This window comes from Cryphonectria parasitica (genome assembly GCF_011745365.1).
Source record: "Cryphonectria parasitica EP155 unplaced genomic scaffold M406scaffold_8, whole genome shotgun sequence".
NCBI classification, from domain to species: domain Eukaryota; kingdom Fungi; phylum Ascomycota; class Sordariomycetes; order Diaporthales; family Cryphonectriaceae; genus Cryphonectria; species Cryphonectria parasitica.
In genome coordinates this window covers 1,733,129-1,758,276 of record NW_024468916.1, presented here as the reverse complement: position 1 = coordinate 1,758,276, position 25,148 = coordinate 1,733,129, and the positions used below count along the sequence as shown (strand labels likewise).

General features: G+C 54.1%; 7 protein-coding genes across 7 annotated transcripts; 5 read left to right on the top strand and 2 right to left on the bottom strand.

The window, feature by feature from the left end:
- Nucleotides 1-146: 146 nt before the first annotated feature.
- Nucleotides 147-1,787, bottom strand: M406DRAFT_64813 (uncharacterized protein; the record flags this gene model as incomplete). Its single annotated transcript, XM_040924895.1, has 4 exons — nucleotides 147-196; nucleotides 233-517; nucleotides 617-1,697; nucleotides 1,776-1,787. The coding sequence occupies 4 exons, from the start codon at nucleotides 1,785-1,787 to the stop codon at nucleotides 147-149; spliced, it is 1,428 nt and encodes a 475-aa protein (XP_040772607.1).
- Nucleotides 1,788-3,676: 1,889 nt separating this feature from the next.
- M406DRAFT_347941 (uncharacterized protein) lies at nucleotides 3,677-5,077 on the top strand (the record flags this gene model as incomplete). The annotated part of the gene is made up of 1 exon (XM_040922343.1): nucleotides 3,677-5,077. Exon 1 carries the CDS (start codon nucleotides 3,977-3,979, stop codon nucleotides 5,075-5,077), a length of 1,101 nt encoding a protein of 366 aa, XP_040772606.1. The 5' UTR covers nucleotides 3,677-3,976.
- Nucleotides 5,078-10,660: 5,583 nt separating this feature from the next.
- Nucleotides 10,661-12,673, top strand: M406DRAFT_237553 (uncharacterized protein; the record flags this gene model as incomplete). Its single annotated transcript, XM_040916062.1, has 5 exons — nucleotides 10,661-10,810; nucleotides 10,865-11,085; nucleotides 11,186-11,645; nucleotides 11,732-11,868; nucleotides 11,953-12,673. Coding segments are annotated over 5 exons (1,689 nt in total), but the record flags the coding sequence as incomplete, so codon positions are not given.
- Nucleotides 12,674-15,571: 2,898 nt separating this feature from the next.
- On the top strand, nucleotides 15,572-16,989 carry M406DRAFT_353192 (uncharacterized protein; the record flags this gene model as incomplete). Its single annotated transcript, XM_040922748.1, has 3 exons — nucleotides 15,572-15,738; nucleotides 15,867-16,162; nucleotides 16,227-16,989. The coding sequence occupies 3 exons, from the start codon at nucleotides 15,572-15,574 to the stop codon at nucleotides 16,781-16,783; spliced, it is 1,020 nt and encodes a 339-aa protein (XP_040772604.1). The 3' UTR covers nucleotides 16,784-16,989.
- Nucleotides 16,940-18,870, bottom strand: M406DRAFT_353191 (uncharacterized protein; the record flags this gene model as incomplete). Its single annotated transcript, XM_040922747.1, has 4 exons — nucleotides 16,940-18,286; nucleotides 18,353-18,539; nucleotides 18,620-18,739; nucleotides 18,838-18,870. 4 exons carry the CDS (start codon nucleotides 18,868-18,870, stop codon nucleotides 17,040-17,042), a joined length of 1,587 nt encoding a protein of 528 aa, XP_040772603.1. The 3' UTR covers nucleotides 16,940-17,039.
- A 461-nt stretch (nucleotides 18,871-19,331) lies between these two features.
- Nucleotides 19,332-20,781, top strand: M406DRAFT_357805 (UBC-like protein). Its single transcript, XM_040923776.1, has 2 exons — nucleotides 19,332-19,780; nucleotides 19,860-20,781. Exons 1-2 carry the CDS (start codon nucleotides 19,674-19,676, stop codon nucleotides 20,548-20,550), a joined length of 798 nt encoding a protein of 265 aa, XP_040772602.1. The 5' UTR covers nucleotides 19,332-19,673; the 3' UTR covers nucleotides 20,551-20,781.
- Nucleotides 20,782-22,377: 1,596 nt separating this feature from the next.
- M406DRAFT_50918 (uncharacterized protein) lies at nucleotides 22,378-24,802 on the top strand (the record flags this gene model as incomplete). The annotated part of the gene is made up of 8 exons (XM_040924426.1): nucleotides 22,378-22,539; nucleotides 22,639-22,660; nucleotides 22,744-22,800; nucleotides 22,924-23,405; nucleotides 23,497-23,659; nucleotides 23,806-24,067; nucleotides 24,140-24,202; nucleotides 24,274-24,802. The coding sequence occupies 8 exons, from the start codon at nucleotides 22,378-22,380 to the stop codon at nucleotides 24,800-24,802; spliced, it is 1,740 nt and encodes a 579-aa protein (XP_040772601.1).
- Between the last annotated feature and the right edge of the window lie 346 nt (nucleotides 24,803-25,148).

Below are 25,148 nucleotides of genomic sequence, written 5' to 3'. Positions count from 1 at the left end.
CAAGATGATGCAATGGTGGGCCATTTCCCAGACTTTTTGTGAGTGTCATATAGAGGAAACCATTGTTGTGTCCGTTTGATTATCACATCTGAATACTTTTTTTATCCTGATTGAAGAGCTATCCAGCTTTGCTACTTTACAACGATTTATGCCGTCTTCACACCCGCACCATGGCCTCCCGTCGTCTCCTCTGTAACTCTCTCCGTCGACGAGCTGCTGTTACCCATCACACCCTGGCCCAGGATCGTCGTGTTCCGGCGCTTCTCGGATTCTTCGAGATAGCTCCAGTCGCCAATCTGCTCGTCAAAAAACTGGTCCAGATCCATTCCCAGCTCTTCAGCCTCGTCCGATACGCGCAGGTGCAGGCCCGGAATGTACTTCATGATGAACAGCAGGGCGAACGAGACCACGAAGGAGTAGGACGAGATGGCACAGATCTCGGCGAACTGCTTTCCGATTTGGATGCCGTTGCCGTCAATACCACCAGAAGCAACGGTGACGCCGTCAAGAGCGGAGACTATGAATCATTCATGAGGGGTTAGCATTGTTATACTAAGCCAAGATGTTGTTGGCATCAGGACATAGTAATCAAAAAGTTGTCGCCGAACGAACTCACCTGAAGCCGTGGCAAAGATGCCAGTGAAGAATGAGCCACAGATGCCCCCGATGCCATGAAGCTTGAAGACCTCCAGGCCGTCATCCGTGTGCAGCCAGTCATTGACCTTGTCCATGAGGGCGCAGACAACCGCTGTGAGGAACCCAATGACGGCAGCCAGCCACACGCTCACGTAGCCAGCCGCAGGCGTGATCCCGACGAGACCAGCAATGGCACCCTCGCAGGCGCCAACGACGCTGAATCGCCCCTTGTGCCGGATATAGTCGACCATGACCCAGCCGATGGCACCCGTCGAGGCGGCCGTGTTGGTGTTGAAGGCGGCGTACATGGCGCGGACGCTCGCGTTCAGGGCCGAGCCGCCGTTGAAGCCGAACCAGCCGAACCAGATCAGCACGGTGCCGAGGAAGACAAGGGTCGTGTTGTGGGCCTTGCCGTGGGTTCGGTCCTCGGGGTTCTTCCTCCTCTTGCCGAGGACGAGGGCGTAGGCCAGCGCCGCCCAGCCGCTGGCGATGTGCACGGGGCCGCCGCCTGCAAAGTCGAGCGAGGGGAGGTTGTACAGCCAGCCGCTCGGGTTCCAGGTCCAGCAGGCGATGGGGCAGTAGACGATGGTCGCCCAGAAGAAACCAAAGACGAGGGACGGGACGATGCGCCCGCGCTCAAAGGCACCGCCCACCACGATCTGCACCGTGCAGGCGCAGAACAGGAGCTGGTAGAGACAGAAGACGATGTCGGGGATGGTCGAGTTTCCGATGCTGGGGGCGGCGATGACATTCTTCATGCCAAAGTTGGCCAGGTCGCCGATAAAGGGCCCGGCGGTGCGGCTGTACGCCAGGGAGTAGCCCCAGAACATCCACTGGAAGGTTGTGACGGCACCGACCATGAGAGATTGGAACAAGAGTGTGAGGGCCGATTTCCGCCTGGCCATGCCTCCGTAGAGGAGGCCGATGCCTGGTATGATGAGCCATACAATAAAGCCGCAGAAGACGAGATACGTGTAGTTGTACTCGAATCCCACGTACTGGGCGTTGACATCAGTGGTCAATGGATCGCCGCCATTGGGCATGGACTCATTGTAGCTTGGCTTTTGAATGAATTGGTAGTGTTAGCATTGCATTTTACTACTATTATCATTAACAGATCCAAGTGGGGGGCTTCTTACTGCTGCACTCATCGTGCTGACCAGGTGACGAGGCTCTTTGGTTCGAAACTGATTCCAATCTTCCTTTTCGAGGTCAGGACAACGAGAAGATAGAAAACAACTGTTTTCTAATGAAAAAAGAACGTAACACGGTCCACTTCCTTTTATGTATGTACAGTCTCTTCTATAGCAGGGCGTAAAGTTCCGGCTACTAACAGGATGACTTGCATTGCACATCTCCGGCTTCGTATCTCTTATCACCAAAACTCATTACGCCAAGGCCCGCCGGCCCAACTATCCATCGACATTGCCAGCCTTACCACCAACATGCAAGGTTCCGCTGTCCCGCTGGCTTTCGGTGCTGCTCATTCACTATATGCTTTTGCTCTTCTTATCTCTTGGCGCTTTTGCTGATTGTCCTATTCTATAGGGATTTGCTAGATTTTGGCCAAGAGTCTGCCAAAACAGCGGCGTGTTCTTGAAAACCTACGCGGCACCGCATGACCCCTGCGCGTATAGATAAGCCAAAGTCCGAACCTTCTCCGAAGGGACATCACCCCTTTGTTTGAAAAGAGAGCAATTCGAAGAAGAAAAGGCTGAAAACAAACTAATGCAAGATCTCTAGCTTACCATTCTGCTGGAGCCGATCTATGAAGCATGTCACATTTGCATGAAGAGAATAAAGCCTATCCCCTCTGTAACAGCTCCGATACGACACTTGCACGTGGTCAAGATTGAATTGACACACAGTAGGACCATAATATGCCCAAAGACGTCATCAAGTACATGGTATGGTATACATAGTGTATAGCATTCCCAGGTGCTCCACCCCCAGATGCTGTGCATTTGAAACAAGACGAGGGAGTGGGAGGAGGGCTGACCCACATACTTGGGTGCACAAAAGTCTAAGATCTTGAGTCAATAGCCAAGGAGGCACATCCTTCCACTTGGAGTGGGAGGGGGGGGGGGTTTAAGAATCTCATGAGAGGAGAATTGTTCCCCATGGGGTTTTGTAAGCCAGTCGAAGTCATCTGGGGATCATTGTCGGCTTGTCTTTTTTTTTTGGCAGTTCAATGATCCGCATGTTTCGTTCATGTCTTTGTAAATACTTAATTATTACCGATTGATTAGCCTGTTGCAGCCAACACCATACCTCAAGTGAAGTATTTTCATCCATCTAGGCTGTGCATCTGCTGGACCTATTGATACAGCCCGTAGTTAAGCACACTCATACGGTACCCTTTCCACCTTCATTTCGCATGATCATTTCATAATAGGGTTGAAAGACCCCCCTCCCCCTCACACTGGATCAAATCATACACAGACAGTATTCCGTTGTGATGAACGCACTGGTATCCTGCCGGGTATAAGCAAGTGTGGGCAATATACTAAATGTAGAGACCAAATCGCCATAAGAATATCGCTACAAGGACAGCAATTGACAATTACCATGGCTGAAGCATGCCAGGCAAACATGGCGGGAGTCGAGCTTGTCACCTGAGTTTAGCCAATGCATATGTATAGCGGCCCAGTCTGATCAATGACATGCCTCAAGCGTGTGTTACCGGCCAACGAACATTCAGGGGCATATTTGTGGACGACAAGATTGTAAGGTCAGCTGTAGCCTCGGAAATCATTGCTTTGGTGCGTCCCTTCCCCATCATCGGTGATAGTACGTGCACTCCCCCTCCCCCCTCTTCTTCTCTTTAATCTTTTCATATCATTTTCCAGGCCATTTGTACATTGCGTAGGGAACGGAGGCCATAATGTCAGTCACAAACGGGCTTGACTGCAGCATTTTGAACACGCCATCGGATCTACTGGCCCATATGGCCAGGGCTCAGATGACTTAAACCAGTGGGACCTTCTGTCAGAGTTGCAGCACAACACGCACTTGGGAAGGCGTAGCTGGCCGGTTGAACGAAGTTTCCTTGGGGGGGAAACCCAAAAGGTTTTATTTATTGATGAGAGGGTCTATGTACTAGCCTACGACTAGGGACCCTTGTCCACGCAGGCCTAGTCTCGATCGGGCAATGAGCTTGTGACGTGCATCCGACGTCAAATGTACGAGGGCAAGGGTGACGAGGGAGGGGCCGGCATCTCGTCTTGGTGAAACAAGAGCACCGCACTCAGAACACGGGACACCGCAGCAGCACGCTCCCACTGTTTGAACCACTTGAAAGGCCCAAAAGAGTTGCAGGATATACACAGAGGCCCTCAGCATGAAAGAACAGCAGCCCTCGCCACACGGCAACGTGGTTGTTAGCCTCAAGGATCGGGCCGCCTGGACCGCCGCCTTGGAGTCATCGCATCCCGTTCTAGCACACCTCAATGCCGATACCAGCTGGTTGCTCCAGCTGCCGAGACCAGACCCCGCCGTCACTTCGAGCTCCAGGCACAGCGCGAAACCCGAGCCTTCGAGGCGGAAGAGGTATAACATCCTGATTGATCCATGGCTCCAGGGTCCACAGAGCGATGTTGCCTCGTGGTTCTCGACGCAGTGGCATGTTGTCGCGCCGACGGTGCAGACCATAAAAGAGCTCGACGAGATCCTGGCTGAGGTGGACGGTGGTTTTAGCGAGGAGGGCTCGTCATGTATCGACTGTGTGGCAATCTCGCATGAGTTCACGGATCACTGCCACGAAGCCACGCTGCGAGAGCTGTCCAAGACTGTACCTGTCGTGGCGACAGAGAAGGCGGCCGATCTGATCCGCTCGTGGAAGCACTTTGATACAGTCATCACCACTCCAGCATTCTCAACCGATACGCCAGACTGGCATGAGGTACTGGTCGACCAGACGGCAACGATACCCCCGTGGTTGGGCATCGGTAGGGTAGTCACGCAGAACAACGCGCTTTATTACCACTCAGCTGTGATGATTGTATTCGATCTCGGATACCGTCCGAATCAGCGGTCGACGCGGTCGAGGGACAAAATGGGCTCGAGGGACCCCGAGGCTGTCATCTACTCGCCTCATGGGATCAAGAGCTCGGATCTGCAGTGTGTGGAGACGGCGGGCATCAAGACACTCGCGCTGCTTCACGGCCTGCATGACGTGCGGATTTGGATGACGGCGCAGTTGAATTTGGGCGCCCTGAACGGCATTCAAGCTGTAAGGGCGAGCGGAGCAAGGTATTGGATCGCGACGCATGACGAGGCGAAGAAGGGAGGTGGGTTCATCTCGTGGTTGCTCCAGAGAACCACGTACACTCTTCGTGATGCGGTGGTCGCCGAGGAGGCAAAGCTAGCAAGAGACGAAGAGGTGCTAGCGTATGACTTTGTCGAGCTCGGCTCTGGAGACGGGCTTGTCTTGTCGGCGTGATAAACATGATCTGCTCATCGATAACTGGTAATAGGGTGAGATAGCACACAACCAAAGAATTTTGCCACGGAGTATTCCCCTGGTACATCGTACGAGGGTGGACCTGAAAACAGATCAGCAGTACCGCCCACTGTACTGGACTTTCCTGACTTTTGTATCTGAAACTAAATACCCAGAGTCGCCACACATTTGTACAAACTTTGGGGGGACCGTTTTTGCATGTAAATAGCAAAAGGTGCACATGATGAGTGTAAAGCACGGGGATAGATAAATTAAAATCTGTGTTAAGAAATACAGAAAGAAAAAAAAAAGAGTTTCGTTTTTGGGCGGAGCCTGCTGGGTCCCGTTGGACCCCCTGGCCCGCCTCTATAGCCATGCTTGGTCATCGGGAATTACAGCTTGAGGCGCTAGTGGGTGGGGGTAAGAGGAGCACTGACCAAGTTTTCAGTGCACTGTTTGCTGGCAGCTGCGGGGATGCAACCTCCCCAAATTCTGCCCGCAGCAGCAGTGAGGTAACCTTGCAAGTGAGAGAAAAAAAAAAAGTAGGGGAGAGGGAGAGGGAAAAAAAAAATCCATCACGGCGCAGCTTCCCAGTCAACAACTAACGGTCAGACTTCTACCTGTTTCCTCACTGCTCTGCTGCTCCTCTCCCCGCCAGACTTGCCAGTTCGAGGGGCAGCCAGATCTCACAACAAAATATCTTCCAGCATCTGGGCTTCGAAGTTGTTGTGGTGAGCAGTTGGACTCTGGTTTGTCAATTTTTGCGCGCCGTCCAGCGTCGCCGAAAACGAAAGAAAAAAAGTTGGTCTGGCACTGTACTGCGTTTGTGACAACGCCATCTCGAACAGCGCCCTCCCCGATTCAGACGTCACACAACATCAACGATACGCCCCGGCCCCTCTCCCTGACGAGGGTCAGCCCATACAGGGTTACCCTATTGCCCTCTACGTTTGGTTTCTTCTTGTTTGCCTCCTCTTCCTTCCTCGCCCAGATGGTTAGGAGGCTTGCACAGCATCATCGATCCATGCACCATTCTCAGAGAACTGCACCGTCGCTCCTTTCCCACCCCACGATCCTTCCCGCCGTCATAGTCACGGCAGCTGGTGTCGCTCTCTGGCCGGCTTGGAGTTCGCACCCTGGGCACTGTGGCCTGTCCATCCATACATCTACCTTCCTCTAGTCTCGTCTTCCCCCTCGAGGAGTTCATCATGGCGCCGTCAACCGCTCCAGCCACAATGGCCACTCCCTCTGGCTCCGGTCCCGCCAGTCCAGCTGCACGGAGGCCTTCTGCTGCGAAGCCCACCGGCCGCAGACGCATCGAGCCCGTCATTCCTTTGACCTTCCTGCAGCGCCGACAGAACGCCCCGGCTGCTAGCACACAGCTGCCTCCCTCTCCTCTTCGAACAAGCCAGAACACACCGCCGACGCCAAAGCAGAACAGCCAGGACCGACATCAGCCAACCCCTCAGCCCACTCCTCAACCCGAGTCGGAGCCCGAGTGTGAACCTGAGCCCGAGCCTCAGCAGACACAGGTTGTTGCAGACGGCACCTTGCTGGAGGACAATGCCTCAGATTCACCCCAGAAGCCTGAGCAGGAGGAGGTCGGTGTCACAACAGTCGAGACTGCTTTGCCTCCTCATGAGAAGCCGCAGCCAGACACCGCTAGCCCCCAGACACAGGGCATTGCTAGCCCGTCGCAGACATCTGGGAAGATAACGCCTCCAGGTATGAGTTCCAGGGAGACAGAATACACAAGGTTTTGCATTCCTCTAACAAATGCCTCTTCTCTAGATACTGCTCCAAGCGCCCCCTCTCCGGCCTCCTTTCCACCTCCCGTTTCGTCGCCGTCTCCGCCCAACAGTACGGAGCCCTCCTTCTACCCCTCCAACAACCACCCGGCCCACCCGCAGGGGCCCATTCCTGGGCCCATGAATCTACCGACACACCCTCTTGACCACCCATCCCGCATGCACCAGCCCCATCCCAGCAATGATAGTCTTGTATTTGGTGGTCTCGAGGGATCCAACACAACTTCGCCCCTGCCTCACCCAGGCGGTGCCTTTCTTCCTCCTCCTCCGATCTCCATGGCGCCTGAGCACATCCCTGTCAATGGTGTGGGTGCACATGGACGGCCTGTCTTGGCCCCGGCGCCCATCGACGTTCATGCACCGATGATGATGATGAACCACGGCCCCCTCACTCCTCATAGTCTCCATGGGTCGCACTCGTCGCGAACCGAGGACTTCGGTCCCAAGGTGTTACCGGTTAATGGGGCCAACGGAACCGGCGTAGGACGCCCTGTGCTACCTCCAGCCCCCGGCCGGCATTCCTACCATCCCAGCAACCAGGCCGCCTTCAGTCCCGGTGGCTTTGACGGTGCGGCTGGCGACGTGATGGCGTTCTCCGATTTCATCAGCTCCATGTTTGCGAGACCCGAATTCGCCGACTGCGAGGTGGTCCTCGCCCTTCCCGACCGCCTCACCCCTATAAACTCGCGCTTTCCGGGTGCGCACAGTGGCCCCCTGCGGCTCCCTGGTCACCGGCTTGTTTTATCTCAGCACCATCTCCTGCGCAGCATAATTCAAGAGCAGGCCCGACTTGGCGATGGACCGTGCGAGGTACGCATCGAGTCGGATGATCCCTTTCTACGAGCTGACGCCATGTGGCGAGCCATCAAACACCTGTATGGCTGTCGCTACGTGCCGCTTCCCCACCACTTGGAGGCGCAGTCAGATGCTGAGAAGTTCCACTTCGCGCTGGGCTACGCTGCGGCCGGTGCCCACCTTCAAGTGCCTGCCGTCTCCATCAGTGCAGTGCAAGAGGCATCCAAGCTACTAAGCTGGGACACGGTCGAGAAAGGACTGGAATTTTCCCTGACGGGGCTACAGGCCCAACGGGCAATGCATGTCCCGCACAACTTCCCTACTTTCGGGTTCAAGCATGGTGTCTACGTTGGTGAATTCGTGGAGAAGATCGTGCTGTTCCTCATCACTTGCTTCCCAGCCAATTTCGCGCTGGACACCACCGTGGGCGATCCCAACTATTCGCGTCTGCCATCGGTGTCCGCCACACCTCGAGATCCATCTCAGGCAGCGCCAGGTTCCAGCGTCACAAATGGTAGCCACAGCGCGTCGCGGATGTCCAACATCAACATTAAGTTTGGCGACATGGACCTGACGGAGGCCAATGGACACAACAAACCCCAGCCCTCTCAGCCCCAGTCCGACCAGATTCAGTCAGCCCTCTCTCGCATACTGCTCAACCTCCCCTTTGAGGTGCTTAGACTGGTTCTGGAGACGAACAGTGTTGGTGAGAGAAATCTGGGCTGGCAGACGGCACAGGAGCGGCGTCTCATCATGCCCGAGGTGATTGCCGAGAGGGAATCCCGCCGCCTCCGCTTTGCTGGGGAGCTCATGGCTGGCAGTTTCCAGGGACCCGTGCCCATGGACCGATTACGCAGTAAAATTGCCCAGCCAATGGAACTATCGTGGGGAAATGTCTGCTGGAAGGAGGAGTGTGTGCCTTACGCCCCCGACGTCTTCTCCATGGACCGGCGGTGGGTGCCTATCGACACCGCTTTCTGAACAAAAGTCGACTCGGGTTCCGGACGATGGGATGACGAGTGACGTTCTCTTTTTCTCTCTGTCTTTTTTATGAGGCTCTACGGTTCGTTTTTGCGGGGGTTCATAACAAATTGGCAGGCGTCTGAGAAGTGGAAATTTGCACGATGGACCCTGGCTACGGCCCTCGTCCTTGCTTTGGGTTGACGAAAAAACAAAAGAAACAAACGGGAACGGAAATAAAGGCACAACAAGCATTGCGAGGGGTTTCTGCGTATGTTATACTGGACTGGATTTTCAAAAAGGGGACATTTGTTTAGCTGTCATGACGAGGAAGGTTTCTATCTTCCAAGGATGGGGACATGGAAAGGGGAAATAGGTGGACGACGGGTGGCTTTCCGTCATTTGATAACCACAGGACGGGGTTATGTCTTCGATTTGGTTGATCCTATTCTCCGTCCATCACGGCCGAAAAGGGGAGGCGGTATCACATACACCAAAGCAGGGCACACGAGTGCTCAAGCCTGCTAAGCATAATTCTTTGGAACGGGGTCTCTTTGATAATGAGACTACAAGATAATGACCACGGAGGAACTTGCATTTTGGGAGGCTTGGGGCCAAACGGTTTAGGGAACCGATTCAGTACAAAAACCAATACGTAATCAAGTGCTTGTCCAGTTCTTGCCTTGACCCTCGATTCCCACAATGACACCATTGTAAGGGTCTGATTATGGATGGTTAAAGGAGAAGAAAAAGGAAAAGATAGATTCAAGGGCAGTTCGTACCACAGGTTGGTCCCACTGGTAACCCACCTGAGCCTGGGTGTCTCTCTTCTTACCGCACAAGGGCTCTGTTCCCTTCATAGCCAGCCTGAATATAGACAGTAAATGAAGTAGAGCCTGAGGGACTCTGTGAGTGCTCAGAAAACGTTAATTCACTCTGCAAGAGCCAAAGGGGGTATTTTGCTGCCGGTCAGGCTGAATACGAGGCCAAGAAGAGGCCGAAAGAAAGAAGAAAAAAAAGGAGTGGAACAGTGAAATGACGTTGGAAATATCCGTCCAGGGACATTTCATGCGTGGCTTGACACAGCTGCCAAATCCGGGGTAAGGGCCCCTGAAGCAACACCTAGGCCAACTGCGCTACGTGGAATAGTACTGGGATGTGGGGTTGAGGAACAGGGGGCGGGCATGAACAGGTTCAAAGTGCAGCAGCCGAGGCACGTGGAAAAGAGAGCGGAGGACAAGCTCATGCCCGAACTTGAGACCCTCACACCTTATTAACCTTGTCTCCTTTCCCTTCACCGAGCCGGCTTGACGGCCATACCATGCTACTTCTGCTTGCCTGGGCTAGTCACAGATCATCTCCATGTATTCTCCATTCCGGAAATCACTCTCGAATTCGTCGTCGGATCTCCACCAGCTCGTGATTGAGGTGTTGTAGGAGGAGAACGGGACTGTTAAAAAGAAAAGTACGACGTGTGGCGCGTTCACATGTCTGCCGTCGCTGCCGCTACACCCTAAACTATTCTGTGTAAGCCTCAAGTTACATACCTTTCCTGATTCCTGAATTCCTGATCTTGTCATCGTTCTCTCGTTCTGCCACCGTCTTCGAATACCTCAATTTGTACGAGGACCACAATCCTCTAACCTCATCCACCATTCAGCAATACGATTATCCAGCCCTTGAGCTCCCGTCCAGCCCCAGCGCCTCCTCGACCTCGTCTGGTGGCAGTCCCAAGCTCACCGTCTCCCCGAGCTTCAAGACCTTTCGCCACTCCATCTACGCGTCGAGAACCTGTCAACACAGGCCAAAACTCACACGCGCCCTCTCTGACACATCTGAGTCGCCTACGACGCCAACAAGAACAGCAGGAGCAGAAGAAGAAGAAGAAGAAGAAGAAGACATGGCTTCCTCCTCCAGCGGCGGCGGCGGCGGCAGCGGTGCAGTAAATCCCATCACCTCTGCCCCCAAACCACCCTCTGGTCCCCGCCGTGCCTCTGGCGTCTCTGCCAAGGCCACTTCCGACCCAATTCTGCGCAACACCCTGCGGTATACCATCTCGGCGCGCGAGTACGCGCTGCTGCATCGGTACATACTCTCGCGCTCGCGTGAGGTCAAGAAGCGCGTACCGAGCGTCGAGACCGTGAATAAGATCATGAACGGCGATCCTGGCGTGAGCAACCCCAACAGCCGCAAGCATAAACGCAACAGCAGCAAAGGGAAGGAGAAAGAAGCAGCAGGTGGAGGCGGCGGGGGGCTTAGGTCGTTGGACATCCAGGACGTGGGGAGCACGAGCGCTGGTGCGGGAGCGGGCGCTGGGGCCATGGTCGGTGCTGACGACTATAACGCGCGCGCCGTCAGGCACTCACTTCGCGTGTTTGGCGCGACCGCTGCGGCGCTGAAGGTGTATGGGCTAGTTACAGAGAAGTTTATGGGCGCCAAGAGGGTGTGAGTGTTTTTGGTTTCCTACGCGCACCCGACTTCTCATCATTGTTTCCCCCCCCCCCCCGCCCCCTCAGAGGAGCACACACTGACATCGTTGCCTCAGTCCGAACGCGAACAAGCAACCTCTGTATAAGTCGCCAGTGTTCCGACTGTCATTATCCTTGAGCTCGATTCTGCTGCTCTATCGGTTCCTGTATCGCTTCTTCTGGCGGTTCCGACAGGCGATCCTCGATCCCAACGCCGAGCCCTTCCGGATGCGCAACCCGCTCGTGACGCGGGCCTTGACGTCCATCTATACGCCTGCGATTGGCGCCTCGATGGCAGGTCTGGCCCTCGGTGTGTATCCGGCAGAGCAGTTGCGCGTGACGATTGCCATATACGCTGCGTTCCGTGCGTTGGAGTTCGGGTGGAACCATGTTGAGGATACCGGCATGGTCTGGGGCCGGGAGAAGAATGGCCGGCTGAGGAAGAGACCATGGTGGTTCGGCAGCTGGATGGTGCAGCCTTTTGCGTTTGGCCAGCTGTTGCATGCTTTTGTCTTTGACTACGACTGCTTCCCTACGGTAAGAGAGGATCTTCTTGCGATGAATGACTTTGTGTCTTGTGTGGTCGAGTGCTGACATGTTGTTCTTTTTATTTTCCCTTGCAGGCTTACGGCGACTTTATCCTGAAAAACTCGTCGTCCTATATACACAAGCGACCAAAGGACTATCCTGCTGCTCTGAGATGGCCGAGCACACGACAGGTCGTAGACAGTCTGGCTCAAATGGCTAAATTGAATTGGCCGTAAGTTGTTGTCTTGGCTCTGCTATGCACGTAGCATAAAAGAACAAAAGAAGTACAGGACTGACAAAGTTTCGCACGCCTCAGACCACACGTCTCACCAATCCTCTTCCCCGACAAGGAAGAGACCCTCCCGCCAACCCTGAGGCACATCGCACCCCTTACCGACCCAGCACACCCGCTCATCACCTCTCTGAGCTGTGCCCTTCTTCACCCCGACGACCCGTCCTGCACCAAGACCTTTATTACCTTCTGGGCGCGCTCGTTCCCGCTGCTGGCCCGCTTCTTCCTGGTCATTTACTCGGCCTTCATGATCCCACGGTACAAGGCCCTGTACCATGCCCCTGTCACCACCATGTACAAGCTCCTCAAGCGCGTCCTCAGCATGTCGACGTTCGTGACAGGCTCCATCTCCACCGCCTGGGCCTCCATCTGCTTCTTCCAGAACTGGCTCCCCCGCTCGTTCCTCGCCACCCAGCGCTTCTTCCTGGGCGGGTTCCTCGCGGGGTTCTGGGCCTGGGTCGAGCGCAGGAACGGCAGGGGTGCGTTCCTCTATTCCGCGCGCGTCAGCGTGGACTCCCTGTGGAAGGTCGGTGTCAAGAGGCGGTGGTGGAAGGCGATGCGCGCCGGCGACGTGTGGGTGTTTGTGCTTGCGGTCATGCTCACGGGCATGGTCTATGAGAAGGATAAAGAGGCCGTGCGGGAGGAGAGCTGGCGGAAGGGCCTCAGCTGGATCAGGGGCCAGGGGTTCAGGGACTGGGCGATGGAGGCGATCGAGGATGCCGAGGAGGAGGAGGAGGAGCAGCAGCAGCAGCAGGTCAAGGAGATGGGGGCCGGTAGGGCGGAGGAGGAGGGGACTACAGCACGGACGGGCTAGGCCTGCCACTCCTGGGGTGGTCCGACTTCTCCTGTTCTCAGGTCCCCGAACTCATTGCACCTGTGTCCCGGAAACGGAAGGGGAGGAAGATGATGGGCGAGTGCTTTAAGAGACGAGACAGGTGTTAGGGAAAGGATGTCCCGATCTGATGTGAATATTGACGTTATGCTGTATGGACACTGATGGTATGATTTGGATTTCCCCCCTTTACTATCAAATGATAATTGAATCACGTGCGCGAAGCAGACAAGAGTGCTAGCAACCATGAAGCCTTGGACGCTGTGTTGAACAACCAGCCTGCCCTACTAATGAACGGTACGGGTAATTCCCAAAAATTCTTTTATCCAACAACAACATGCCATTTGCTTCCCTTTCCTTCCCGCTGTCCCTGTCTTCTTCTCTGCTTGACTGATCTGCCACCTGACTGGCTAGGGCCTCGACAATGCCCCCCCCATGCTGTCCCATTGTTGGCCTACAAGGGAGGAAGCTTGTTTTCTGTGGAACCCCCTGGAGCACATAGGTCAATGCGCCACCTAGTTTGCAACGTCTCGAAAGCCATTAGGCACTCGAAGACCAATCGATTAACACTGATAGATTGACGTTGCACGTGCTTCTGTCTGTCAACTGCTTTTCCAACGACATGCGTTCAAGTCGATTCTATACGACTGCCAGTCGACGATATGAAGGGGAGGTTTGTTTTGAGATTTTACTTCAAATGTTGAGATCCGAGTGGAGCTACGGTATATTAGACTATATCATGTGGTTTGGGTCATCCGTCATTTATTTGTTCGACCTTCGAGGAGGTTAAATGAGATATGTTGTTGGTGATCTATGAGGTAGGAGACATCACGGCTGGGGCCGGTTTTCACCGGCACAACATCGATGAACTGTGTGATATGGTCCATACTGGATTGGTCGACAATGTATCGTCGAGAGCCTGGTGGTCTATGAAATGAAATGAAATAAAAGAAAAGAAAAGAAAAGAAAGAAGAACGATTTCACATACATAATACTATTCCTAATTTCGACTCTCTCCTTGGGTTGCCATTCGTGGAACTCTGCTCGAAGTTACTCGATATACTTGCAACCTGAATCAACACTAAATTCCTTTTTCTTTGCTTTTGGCCCTTGGCCCAATACGATAGCTGGCATTATTTTCATGGCCACCTGACGTACTCTGCGATCTTGCAAAGAATCCAATTGGCCCTTGGTTGCGGCTGAATGTGCAAAAAAAAAAAATCGGGTGGGGACGATGATACAATACTCCCCAGCTTCCGCCATTACTGGAATCGCAGACAGGTTCCGGCTGCTGGAACTCGGGCGTTCGTAGAGTAATCCTCTCACCGAGCGTGAACAACCGTGCGATCTCAAAATGCTTGTATCTGGCCGAGGAGACACATCAGTGGCTCTTGGGACTGGCGAGGTGGACCGCTATCATTGCTTTTTCCTCACTGTCTCCAAAAGCGTTGGTGCATGGGACGGGCCTTTTAGGGAAACTCATCACACCCTGCAGGGGGACGAAAGTACTGCAAATGCATCTGTATGTAGTTCTGGAAAGGTGCTGTATCTGACTTGTCTGCCCCACGGAGGAAGGGGGGGATGGAGATTCCTCTTGCTGCAGAAGCAATATCTCGTCACACACCCTTTTTCCGAGGAAGCAATACAGTTCCAGGATTTTCAACTCCCCCTTGCTCTTGTAAAAAAAAAAATAAAAAAAAAATAAAAAAAAAAGTTCTTCTGCTCCCTCGCTTGCCCCTTGAATGAAGACATCGTCGTCCTCACACTTTCTTCTTTGCATACCCCCCAATCAATTCCTCCCTCTTCCCTCCATCCATCCCGCATATCGACTGAGGTCTGGGTCAGGCGCCACCTACATAATCAGCCACAACGTCGGTCGACCATGCAGCAACAGACGCCATCCCGCTTAAGCTCTAAGGAGGGGTGGGCCAGGTTGTAATCATGACTTGGCTCTCAGCTGCTAATGCTGAATAGGCCACCCCGCCCTCCTCTTGTCGTGTGTCACTACCTCATTTGGCTGCGATCCGGGTGCGATCCTGACCTGCGACTTGGGCTGCAGCACCGAGGGCGGTCAAAGCATGGTTGGGTTTCAAGAATAAGACGGCGAGCGCACCCGCTGCCGGCGAGGCTTAGACTTTCCCAGTCCCAAGATTCCCCTTGAAATGCTGAACGAGCTCGAGCTGTCCTCCCGACCAAGGCTGCCGCCAGCCTCTTCCACTCCCTCATTTTTTTTCCGCCCGATCGTCGAGGACAGCGGCCTGCAGCAAACCGCTCACCAGGTCCGTTGTAGTGAATGTTGCAAAAACGCAAAGTATGTATCAGTTGTTCTCATCGCCAATCGTCGACCAGCTAGCTTCTCTTCCCTTTTGTCTTGCTCCCTCCTTGTCCATACCAGAGGCTGCCAATAATGCCAACCCGCACTGCAAACAACGTCTCTAGTTGCAAAATAGCTAACTCGTTGTGCACCTTGTAGTGAAAAAAAATCAGCCCTCTCCTATTCGAGGTCGTATCGAGGTCGTCACCTACCAAATCAAGAGATATCGAGACACTTCCCCAGCCAGCGATCCTTTTGGTCCCGTCGGAGAGTTGCCTCGGACAGATCGCAGAAAAAGGATAGGCGGTTATCTCGAGCAGTTTGAGAGGGTGTACGGTCGCTCGAACTCACAAGATAGATGATCAGAGCTCTCAAAGCACACCTCGGCCGACCGTCTCTTTCCACAGCGCCCCGGCCCAACCGATTTCAACACCGCGTTGGTCTGACCTGATCACCAGTTTTCTCTGCGTAATCCCCCCCCCCCCTTGCATAACATGATGGCATCGATTGGGGCCGATAGCACGGCGCATATGTTTGATCAGGACGCGATCAAGAACGGCAATGGGTTGGCGTGCCCGTATTTCAAGATGTACCCCGAGAGATATCAGCAGCACATCCACTGCCATTCGGAGAAGGCCAAACCGTGGACGGTCAACCAAATCACGTAGGTGCTGCCCCTTGATCGCTCTCAGCTTTGAGACCTCGAAATACTCTGGCATCGTCCTTGGGGGTGTTTGTGTGTGTATATGTGTTTGTGAATATTCCACTTACTGACTTGGCTCCATCCCACAGTCAACACCTATGGCGCTGCCATTCTCTGTTGAGCCGCTGCCCTTACTGTGATAAGCGCTGGCCGGGGACTGCCCGCAAGAATCTCGATGAAGAGCGAGCGAGTCATATCGAGAACTGTTTGGAAAAGAAGCAGCTCAACGGCCAAATGCGGCAGAGGGGCGAAGACGAAATCGACCTCATGACCGAGGAGCAACAGAAAGCTCTAGCAGCTGTAAAGAGATTCCGCGGTCCCAATGCAATAAGACTCAAGAAGATATACTCCGCTATAGGGTTTAGCACTCTTCCCAACACATTCCGTAAGTTATGAGGAGCAAGCTTACAGACTTCTGTCCTGGAGCTAGGCGCTGATAATGAATGCAGATGTATGGGCTCTTGAGGACAGCAGCAGCGCCAGCAGCAACAGCAGCGACAGCAAGGGCTTTCTGGAGGGCTTCGGGCCACCCATATCAGGCTTACCAGGCGAGTCCATGCCAGCGGCCAAGCAGCTCTCGAAAAGGACTATGCGCGAGCATACCAACAATCGTATCGCGTCTGAGCACGTTGTCCCGCGCCCTGAAGACCCAAGTATACCTGATTCTGGTTATGGCTCTATAGAAGTGCCCGAGCCCCTGTCGAATTGCACGGAATTTTTGGACACGTACAATACGGACCCGGTCGCGCCGCCCATGGTAGGAATGGGACACAATGGGATGTTTAGCATGGTAGGAGTGGGACACAATCCAGTGGTCAGCAATAGACCTTATCGCATTGGTCCAGAGCTATCGCCCCACGACTTCGTCTGCGTGGACCCGAACCTGCACGGCTCGACCACGGAGTTCAATGACAGCAGCTTCATGGACGAGGACTTCGGCAATGGGTCTTTCAGCAGCGGGAACTTCGAGGACTTTAGAAGCGCAGAGCCGGATCATGGTTGGTAACTTGAGAAGGCAACATGAGTCGCTTGCGTCTTCATTGTGACGAGGTTTACTTTGTTGACGTGCGGTAGTTTCACGTGGCAAAGTCGGGGAAGGATTGGTGAGCCGAGACGGACGCGTTCTTTTGTACATCCACGTGCTGCTGCTGCTGCTGCTGGCTGAAATTTTTTCCCTCCTTCCCTTAGCTAATTTCATCTTGTGCCTTCTCGCCTTTTCACATGACTGCCTCGTTGCCTGAGGCTGCCATCGCATCGTTCGTTCACATAAAGTCGATGCCGACGCCAACCGAAAGACCCTTGCGGCCTTGCTCTCCTCGTCTCAGCACAAGGGGAAGACTGAAGTTCAGCTCGAATCTGGCGACCTGTGCGGCGTAGACCAGTCCAAACCCTGCGGACAAGCTGGGCAGGCCGTTGGCCAACTCGCCAAGCGCCCTTATCATGCCGCTCCTCACTGCGCTGGGAGCCATGGCGAGACCCTTGCTCTCTTTTTCTCTGGCCGTTGTTCTGTTCTCGAGTGCAACCAGACGGCCTCCGTTTGCAAATACCTGTAGTCGTAACGGCGAGTCCACTCCTGTCCGTGGGAGGGGGAGGAGCATATTCACGCTGCCTGCTGCATAGACATCGCCGCCAACGGAATCGTTCCCGTCTCGGGGGCCCAGACCACCAATCTTGAATCCGCGCACATCGGTCGGACCGCCGAGCTGGAAGCGGTCGTTAATCAGACTCGGTATAATCTCGCCCTTGGGAGACCAGCCTAGAGGGAGGGGCCAGAGAGCACCGAAGCGCAGGCCGCCCCCGATCGAGATGCCCGTCTGGCTGCTGCTGCTCACTCCAGGCAGCGGCACTGGCATAGCTCCTGCAATCTCGAACTCTGACTTTGAGAACGCGACATCGCCCCGCAGGGGTCCAACGCCCGCCAGCTCCGTAATCGCCTTCACCAGATAGCCGCTCTGGGGCAGCATCGGGTTGTCTCGGCGGTCGCGGGTGAATGTGTACGTAATGGAGCTTTTCATGCTGTCGCCAGCATCCGCCCTGACGGTGGGCGAGGCTGCAGCGCTGAGACCAGTAATCTGCCGCCATGTGCTGGAGTAGGCCAGGTTGTGCAGATCGCGTGTTTGGGAGAGCCATGCAGTTCGCACTGTGGCGCCCTTGGAGACCTCCTCATGGCTTGCCCAGGTTTTTTGCGTGTCGGACGACAGACCTTCCACCGAGAGGCGAACATCGGGATTGCCCTTGACAGGGGCAGAGAGAGAGGCGCTGTAGGCCGATCGTGTTCGTGTTCCAGCACTCGTGTTGACGGACAGCTGTTCAGCCCCACCAAACATATTCCTCCATAACAGGTTGATGTAACCGGAGCCCTCAGTGTTGCCAAGCTCGGTGCCGGTCTTCAGGAGAAATCGGGACTTCTCGGCAACACGTATTGAGACATCGATGTCGGTACCTGCGGCATGCGGACTGGATTCTCGAGCATCAGACAGGAAAACTGCTGGTTCGGCCTGGAAGATCTCTGTGAGGTGCTGTCAGTAGACCGTCCCCCTTGACCTCCCCAAGATCTTTCTCGTCCTTGGCATACCAAATCGCCCCAGCTTGTCCGTAACCTCTTGTATGCCGGCCAGGACCTCGCCCAGCGTCGTTGCAGCATTGCGCTGACTGTCGACAAGCGGCACAAAAAGAGGATCCAGGAAGCCTTTCCGAGTGTTCTTTGCGCCGTGCACTTCGATAGAATGTATAGTGGCAGGTCTTTGAAGGTGGTCGCTCAACTGTACGGTCACATGTCAGTCAACCCAGGCTGCGCTCGCCTGTAGCTAGGACAGCACTAGGACCAGGGAACATGACTGACCAGCGAAAGTCTCCTCTGCAGGGCCTGCTGATTCCGTAGGAGTTCTGCCTGGTCCATGTTGTGAGCCTCCCTGCGCAAGACCTCGGCGTCGGTCTCGAGCTTCCGCAGGCTGTCTATGGCCTGAGATGGGGCGGCGAAAAAAAAAACCATGAGTACTGCGGTCAGCCATTGACTGTCAAGCACCGGGAAAATCAGATGCAATAGCGGATATGACTTACAGAGAGGCCATCGGAGCTCTGATTGGAAGCCATGAGCAGTTCTCGCCGAGCGTGGGTGTGGCTCTGTTCCAGGACGTACAAAGAAGTGAAAAGGTGTACGAGAAATTGCGAGAAAAGTCGGTCCACTGCCGCTATCGATCGCGACGCGAGAAAATCAATCAGACAGTTAGCTGCAGGAGCTACAGTGGAGGCACCTGTCACACCAGCAGTTCCAGGCGATGATGCATCTGTAGCTCAGCGCTATAGGCGTGGCTTGGCACTGCAGGCTCGCGTGGCTAGCGGGCTATGTACAATTGGCTCAGCGCTAATTATAGGTTCTACATAGTACTGCAGTATTCAAAGAAAATGAAAAAATAAAGGGGGGGGGGGGGGGGAACAGTTGGTTGGGCCCGTGCACATCACAAGCCAACCAACACGACACCCTTTTGCGCTGGTATTGCCACTGCATTATCTCACCACATCCACTCTCGACTTCATTCCGTCACTCCCGTCCTCTACCCTCTCCATCCTCCATCTCTCGTCCTCGCCTACCCCTCCCACCGTTCCCACCACACCTTCTTCTCTTCTTTGCCTGCACAACTGTCACTTCGGATTCAAATAAATCATTGTTTGTTTCATTCTTTCACTATTCAGGTGCCGTCGCAGGCTGACTACGGCGCTCGTGAAACCTGCAAACGCCTCCCTTCCTCGACGCATACAGACAGAGCGGCCTTCTTCTTTCTCGCGAAAACTTGAGTTTTCTGGGAAGCGCTCGAGCTCTTTCGCCATTCCTCTCCTTTCATTTCCCCCATCTTCTCTTCCCCTTCCTACGACATCCAGCTCCGCAAACAGCAGCTATGGCCACCAAGGCTGCGCACAAGCGCCTCACGCGCGAGTATCAAGCCATCCAGAAAGAGCCCACTCCATACATTGTCGCCCACCCATGCGACTCAAATATTCTAGAGTAAGTAGCCTTGCATGCACCCAGTTTATCTGACGCTTCTAGTAGATACTCCGCATCTCTTGCTAACATACTTGGGCAGGTGGCACTACATCCTGACCGGACCACCCGACACCCCCTACCACAACGGCCAGTACTGGGGCACGCTGATGTTCCCACCCGACTACCCCTTCAAGCCTCCTGCGATCCGTATGCACACGCCCTCGGGCCGCTTCCAGCCCTCATCGCGACTGTGTCTTACCATCTCCGATTTCCACCCGCGCTCCTTCAACCCAGCATGGAGCGTCTCGACCATTCTCACCGGCCTGCTCTCCTTTATGACTTCGAATGAGATCACCACCGGGTCCATATCTGCCAGCACCGAGGAGCGAAAGATGCTGGCAGCACGGTCACGCTGGTGGAACTCGACCGGCGGCGGATCGCACGACAGCGCGCGCGTGGCGCAAAAGGGCAACATCAAGGCTGGCGACGGCGGCAAGAAGTTTCGCGCGGAGTGGCCGGAGGAGGACGCCGAGAATTGGAAATGGATACGCGAGGAGAACGTAGACGTTGCCACCGGCCAGAGGCCCGTCGCTGCGGGCTCCTCGTGTGGGCCCCAGCTGGTCGGAGGAGCCATCGCAGGCAGTGGGAACCAGACACAGGCAGTCGTGGATGCCGTGGTACAGCAACGAGAAGCTGGCAGGGGCTGGGTGTCCAACCACAAGCTTTTGATTTTTGGCAGTGTCGTCTTCATCTACGTTTTGATCGCCCGCCTGCTGGGCGAGAGCGTATGATGCGGTGGCGCACACGCACACACATGTATGAAACCTGGGTGCTATGTTTTTCTGCTTTGCAGGAGTAGGAGGGGCACTCTTTGCTCAGAGACATTTCCATAACTGGCGTTTGGTTTGCATGGACACGGTTGAGGGAGCACTTGTGTGTGTACAAGCAGATCGCCCCTGCTGGGCCAATACTTTGTCAACATAGCAAAGAGTAAGAATAAATCTCATCATCCGTTATGTCTGAGAGTTTGACACATCCATCGTGCTTGGCAATGCCGTACACTTCAGAAATGCATAAGAATGCATCGAAGGGTGTATCCCTGAGAGCCCGAAGGTCAAGCAACTGAAGCGTTGTTAAGGACGTATAGAAATCTTTCTGGAAGCGCAGACGGTGAGATAGAGATGAAGGTAATGCAATCCTGTTTATAAATCAAGGTTATCAATCAAACACTCAGGACAGATCTGTGCTGTCGTCCTCGTGGCTCATACCAAGACAGTGTACATATATACGTCTGTGTATACTATGTAATTGTGTATTCATAAACTATGATACTTACTACAAGAGTTAGACTCAAGCAGCATGTGGGGTGACACCGGTGGCGGCTCCATTTCCGGGGGAGGGCTCCCCTGCCGTGCATCACACAGGCGCCTGTCTCAAGCAAGCCCGCCAAGCCAGAAAGGGTTGTTATGCATACTTGTAGCCCCTCGTATTCTTGGAACATGTTCTTTGAATAATCTCGAGGATGATGGTCTCACCGTTATCAAGTCCATCCTGGTGGCCGGTTTCCCCTTCCCTCTTCCTTGGACAAACACACCTCTTTATTCCTAATGTCCGACGGACGATCATGCGTTTTGTTGCATCTACAATGATTCAGTCTCAGGCTGCTCATCGTCATCACTCATGCCGTCCCCTCTGCCGATCTTTTGTCTTTTTCTTTCTGTTTTTTCTTGTTTCCCCCCGGTGTCCCTGGCCATCACAGAGCAGTGAAACCCTCTCCTCCCCCACGATCATCTTAGCCGGAGAATTTATAATGTTCCTTCCGAGGAGCAGCAGGGTTGAAATTCATTGGGAGGGGAGAAGGTTTTGGGCTTAGCTTCGACGATGTGTGCTGGCGCAGTCTTTGGTTCGTCCTCCCCCGCGACGTCTGGACGAGGCAGCGAGCACGAATGCTGGCAGATAAGCATTCTACTTATAGCATAAAGTAGACTACAACTATAATCCTCTAAATTTTTTATCTGGTCTGATCTGTACTGCTGCGGGCCCCCCTTGTGCCTCACTGCTATGAATAGTGAAATCGTTAACCTTAATAACTAGCCACCCCCTCCTCCCCTGGCTAGACCAAACCCCCAAGCAGAACCTTGCATTATTCTGCAGCCAGAGCTGAAATCTCAAACGAATACCGACAGGCATGACGGCAGTTTCCCTTCCCATATAGAGAGGCCAGCACCCCATCAAGCTTGCAGCCCTTTTCGAAACACCAGTGATCGCCTTCTGACGTACCATGATATAACATACTCCAAGACATGGTGGATAGCAGGTGGAGGCATGTCATCTGATATTCAATGCTGCACTGCGCTGGTTGGGGGAGATGGTTGAAATACTTGCTGATGTCGAGCCAACTCTAATTTATCAGATCCTTTTTCTTCTTTCTTGTTTTCTCTTGGGGGGCAATTCTCATTTCTTTTTTTTATTTTATTTTTTATTATGGCCTGGTGCCTAATACTGAATAAAATCTATTAATTCTTTGTTTTTTCTGTCTCTTTCTTTTAAGCTTCTACTCGGGAAGAATGGCCGCCGTCCGCCCCAGCTGGCCTCTGGGGAGGGCCGAGACGGAGGCCATGTACGAGGCCTCAAGGTCCTTTGGCGGCAACGAAAAGGCGGAGCAAGTTGATGTCGAGGTGAATGAGGTGTCAGCGGGGGTTCGGAGCGGGAACGATTCGACGCAGGTCGTGGGCAGCGCAGATATCTTTGACGAGAATGGGGAGATCAGGTTGATTCCGGTGAGTTACACAGTACGAAGCAGAGAGGAAGACATGTGTGGTACTGGAGAAGCATGGTCGTTGTGTGTGTGATTACTGACTTGATTTTGCTGGTCTCAGATGCCGTCGTCGAATCCAAAGGGTAAGTGAGCACTCGAAGTGGACTTGTGGTTGGTCATTCTCATGGTTCCACCCCCAAAACTGAGTGAGGATATTGCTTGATAGATCCATTGAACATGACGGATCTGAGAAAATGGACAGCCATTGGTGTCCTCTGCTTCTGTAAGCACAACCTCTTTTACTTTTCTCAAAAATCACCAATTCCCAAAACACTCGTCGCCATTGTATGAGGATCATCTATGAGGATCATCCGCCTTCTGACTCTCCGGGATGCACACACAACAGTCGGCTCCCTTGCCCTCTCCGCCGAGATCATCATAGGCTCCCTCATCCCCATCTTCCTCCTTGAATACGCCGGCCTCGACCCGCGCACCATCCAAGACATCAACTTCGTCGCCGCCTCAGGAGGCCAGGGCGCCCAGCTCAACCCGCTCGCCGTCATCCCCGCGGGCGTGACGCCTCCGTCCCTGACCAAGGTCTCCATGCTGGCCACCATCCCGCTCATCACCAACGGCATCGCCTCGTACTTTCTGGTGCCCTTGTCTATTGCCATCGGGCGCAGGCCTGTGCTGCTGCTGACTGCCGTCCTGGCGTGGGCCGGGGGTTTGTGGGCGGGCCTGTCATCGTCGCTGGATGATCACCTTGCTGCGCGCGCGGTTATGGGACTTGGCGCTGGCGCTGTGGAAGCGCTGATCCCGCTGATTGTTCAGGATATGGTGTTTATACACCAGAGAAACAAGGCGCAGTCTGCGATTGTGGCTAGTCAGGTGAGTGAGATTTTTATGCCGGCGAGGGAACGGCAGGGATGAAGAGAGTGACAAGGCCACAAGAGTATGGATGTTAACAAGTCGCTCCCAGGGTGTGGTCCTCATCGCTCTCGGTATTGCCGCGCCGTACGTCTCGGCCAACTATAATTGGCGATATCTTTATTATGCCACCTCAGGCGCGGGCATCGTGGCCTGGTTTTTACTCATCGCCCTCCTACCAGAGACCCGGTGGACCAGGTCCAAGGAGATGCTCGGTAAGCACATCATCAGAAACTGCTTTTTTTTTTCCTTCTTCTTTTCCTTCCTTTTCTTTTACCCTCTCCTGTTATGTACAATAAAAATGCAGAGAGGCTACGGGCTATGTTGATTGACTGACTTTCTCGGCTCGCCCTCATCACAGCTGGTCGGCCCGAGGAGGAGCTCGTGCCCGGCGAGAAACGTCCCAGGCTCGACTTCACCAAGTACGGCCCTCGAGACCTGTGGACAAACATTGGCCTCTTTAACGCCGGCTTTGAGTGGAAGAATGCAGCCGTGTCGATGCTGAACACGTTGCGGACGACGCTGTTCCCTGCTGTGGTGTGGTCCGTCCTGGCCAACGCCATCTTCTTGATCGCCAACCAGGCTGCGCAGCAGCTGGGCTCGTTTGTGCTGCTCGCTCAGGGGTAAGTTCGCTCAGATGCGGGAGGAGATCTCAATTTCTTGTTGAGAAGGTGGTATGCTAACATGTCTTGCAGATGGGAATTCCAATGGACTGGTCTGTCCGTCATTCCATTCGTGCTCGCCACGGTTGTAGTCTTGTAAGTCAATCTCTGCCTCCATATACCAGACCATGCACCATCAATCAATTAACAGTTTGCCCACAACTTAGCTTCCTCTCCGGCCCCGTCGCCGACAAAGTCACCACCACCATCGCCAAACGTCGCAACGGCGTCCGCGAGGCCGAGTTCGGCCTGGCCAACATGCTCATCCCCTTCATCGCCGGAATCTCGGGCTGCTTCATCTTTGGCTACGCAGGCCAGTCGACCGGCGTGCCCTGGATCGTCCTGCTGCTCGGCATGTTCCTCATCGTCTTCGGCTTCCTGTGCATCATGATCACCATCAACGTCTTTGTTGTCGAGTCGTACCCGCAGTGGGCCGGGCCTGTGCTCGTCAACGTGTCTAGCCTGCGCATCGTCATTGCTTTCTTCCTGGCGAGCCTGGCGACGACGTGGGTTGCGGAGGAGGGCCTGCTGCCGACGTTTGTCATCTATGCCGAGGTCATGATTGTTCTTGTGCTGCTTCTGCCTGTCCTTTGGGTGTTCGGGAAGAGGATCCGGGTGTGGACGGCTGGCCGGGTCCGAACAGCTGGACTGGAGGAGAAGATGGCGTATGACACTGAGTCCAGGTGGTCTGAGTGAAGTTATGAGGATCTACTTAAGTGCGTTGCGAGGTGCGGTACGGCTCCCCTTTCTCGGAAGGTGTGGAAACGCTGTGTTGTTTCAGGCCTACAACTAGCTATTGCTTAACATCTAATGAATGATGACTAGAAGGTGGGCGGTCTGCTTGCTTATTATATATGTTACTATGCTTCCTCTCTCCTCTTTTTTTCTTTCGAATAAAACAGGAAATAACAATTCTCAGGGTTACAAACTCTCAAGAAGTCGATTTGATTTGGCCTTGACTGTGTTTTGTCGCCAAATCCTAGGTCGAATTTGACATTAGCTTCACTGCTGACGGTGTGTGATTACTTATGAATCAAATACT

Coding starts and splice junctions, on each gene's coding strand:
- M406DRAFT_357805 (XM_040923776.1), top strand. CDS start 19,674: ATGGCCACCAAGGCTGCGCACAAGCGCCTCACGCGCGAGTATCAAGCC. Junction 19,781..19,859: donor TGCGACTCAAATATTCTAGA/GTAAGTAGCCTT, acceptor ATACTTGGGCAG/GTGGCACTACATCCTGACCG.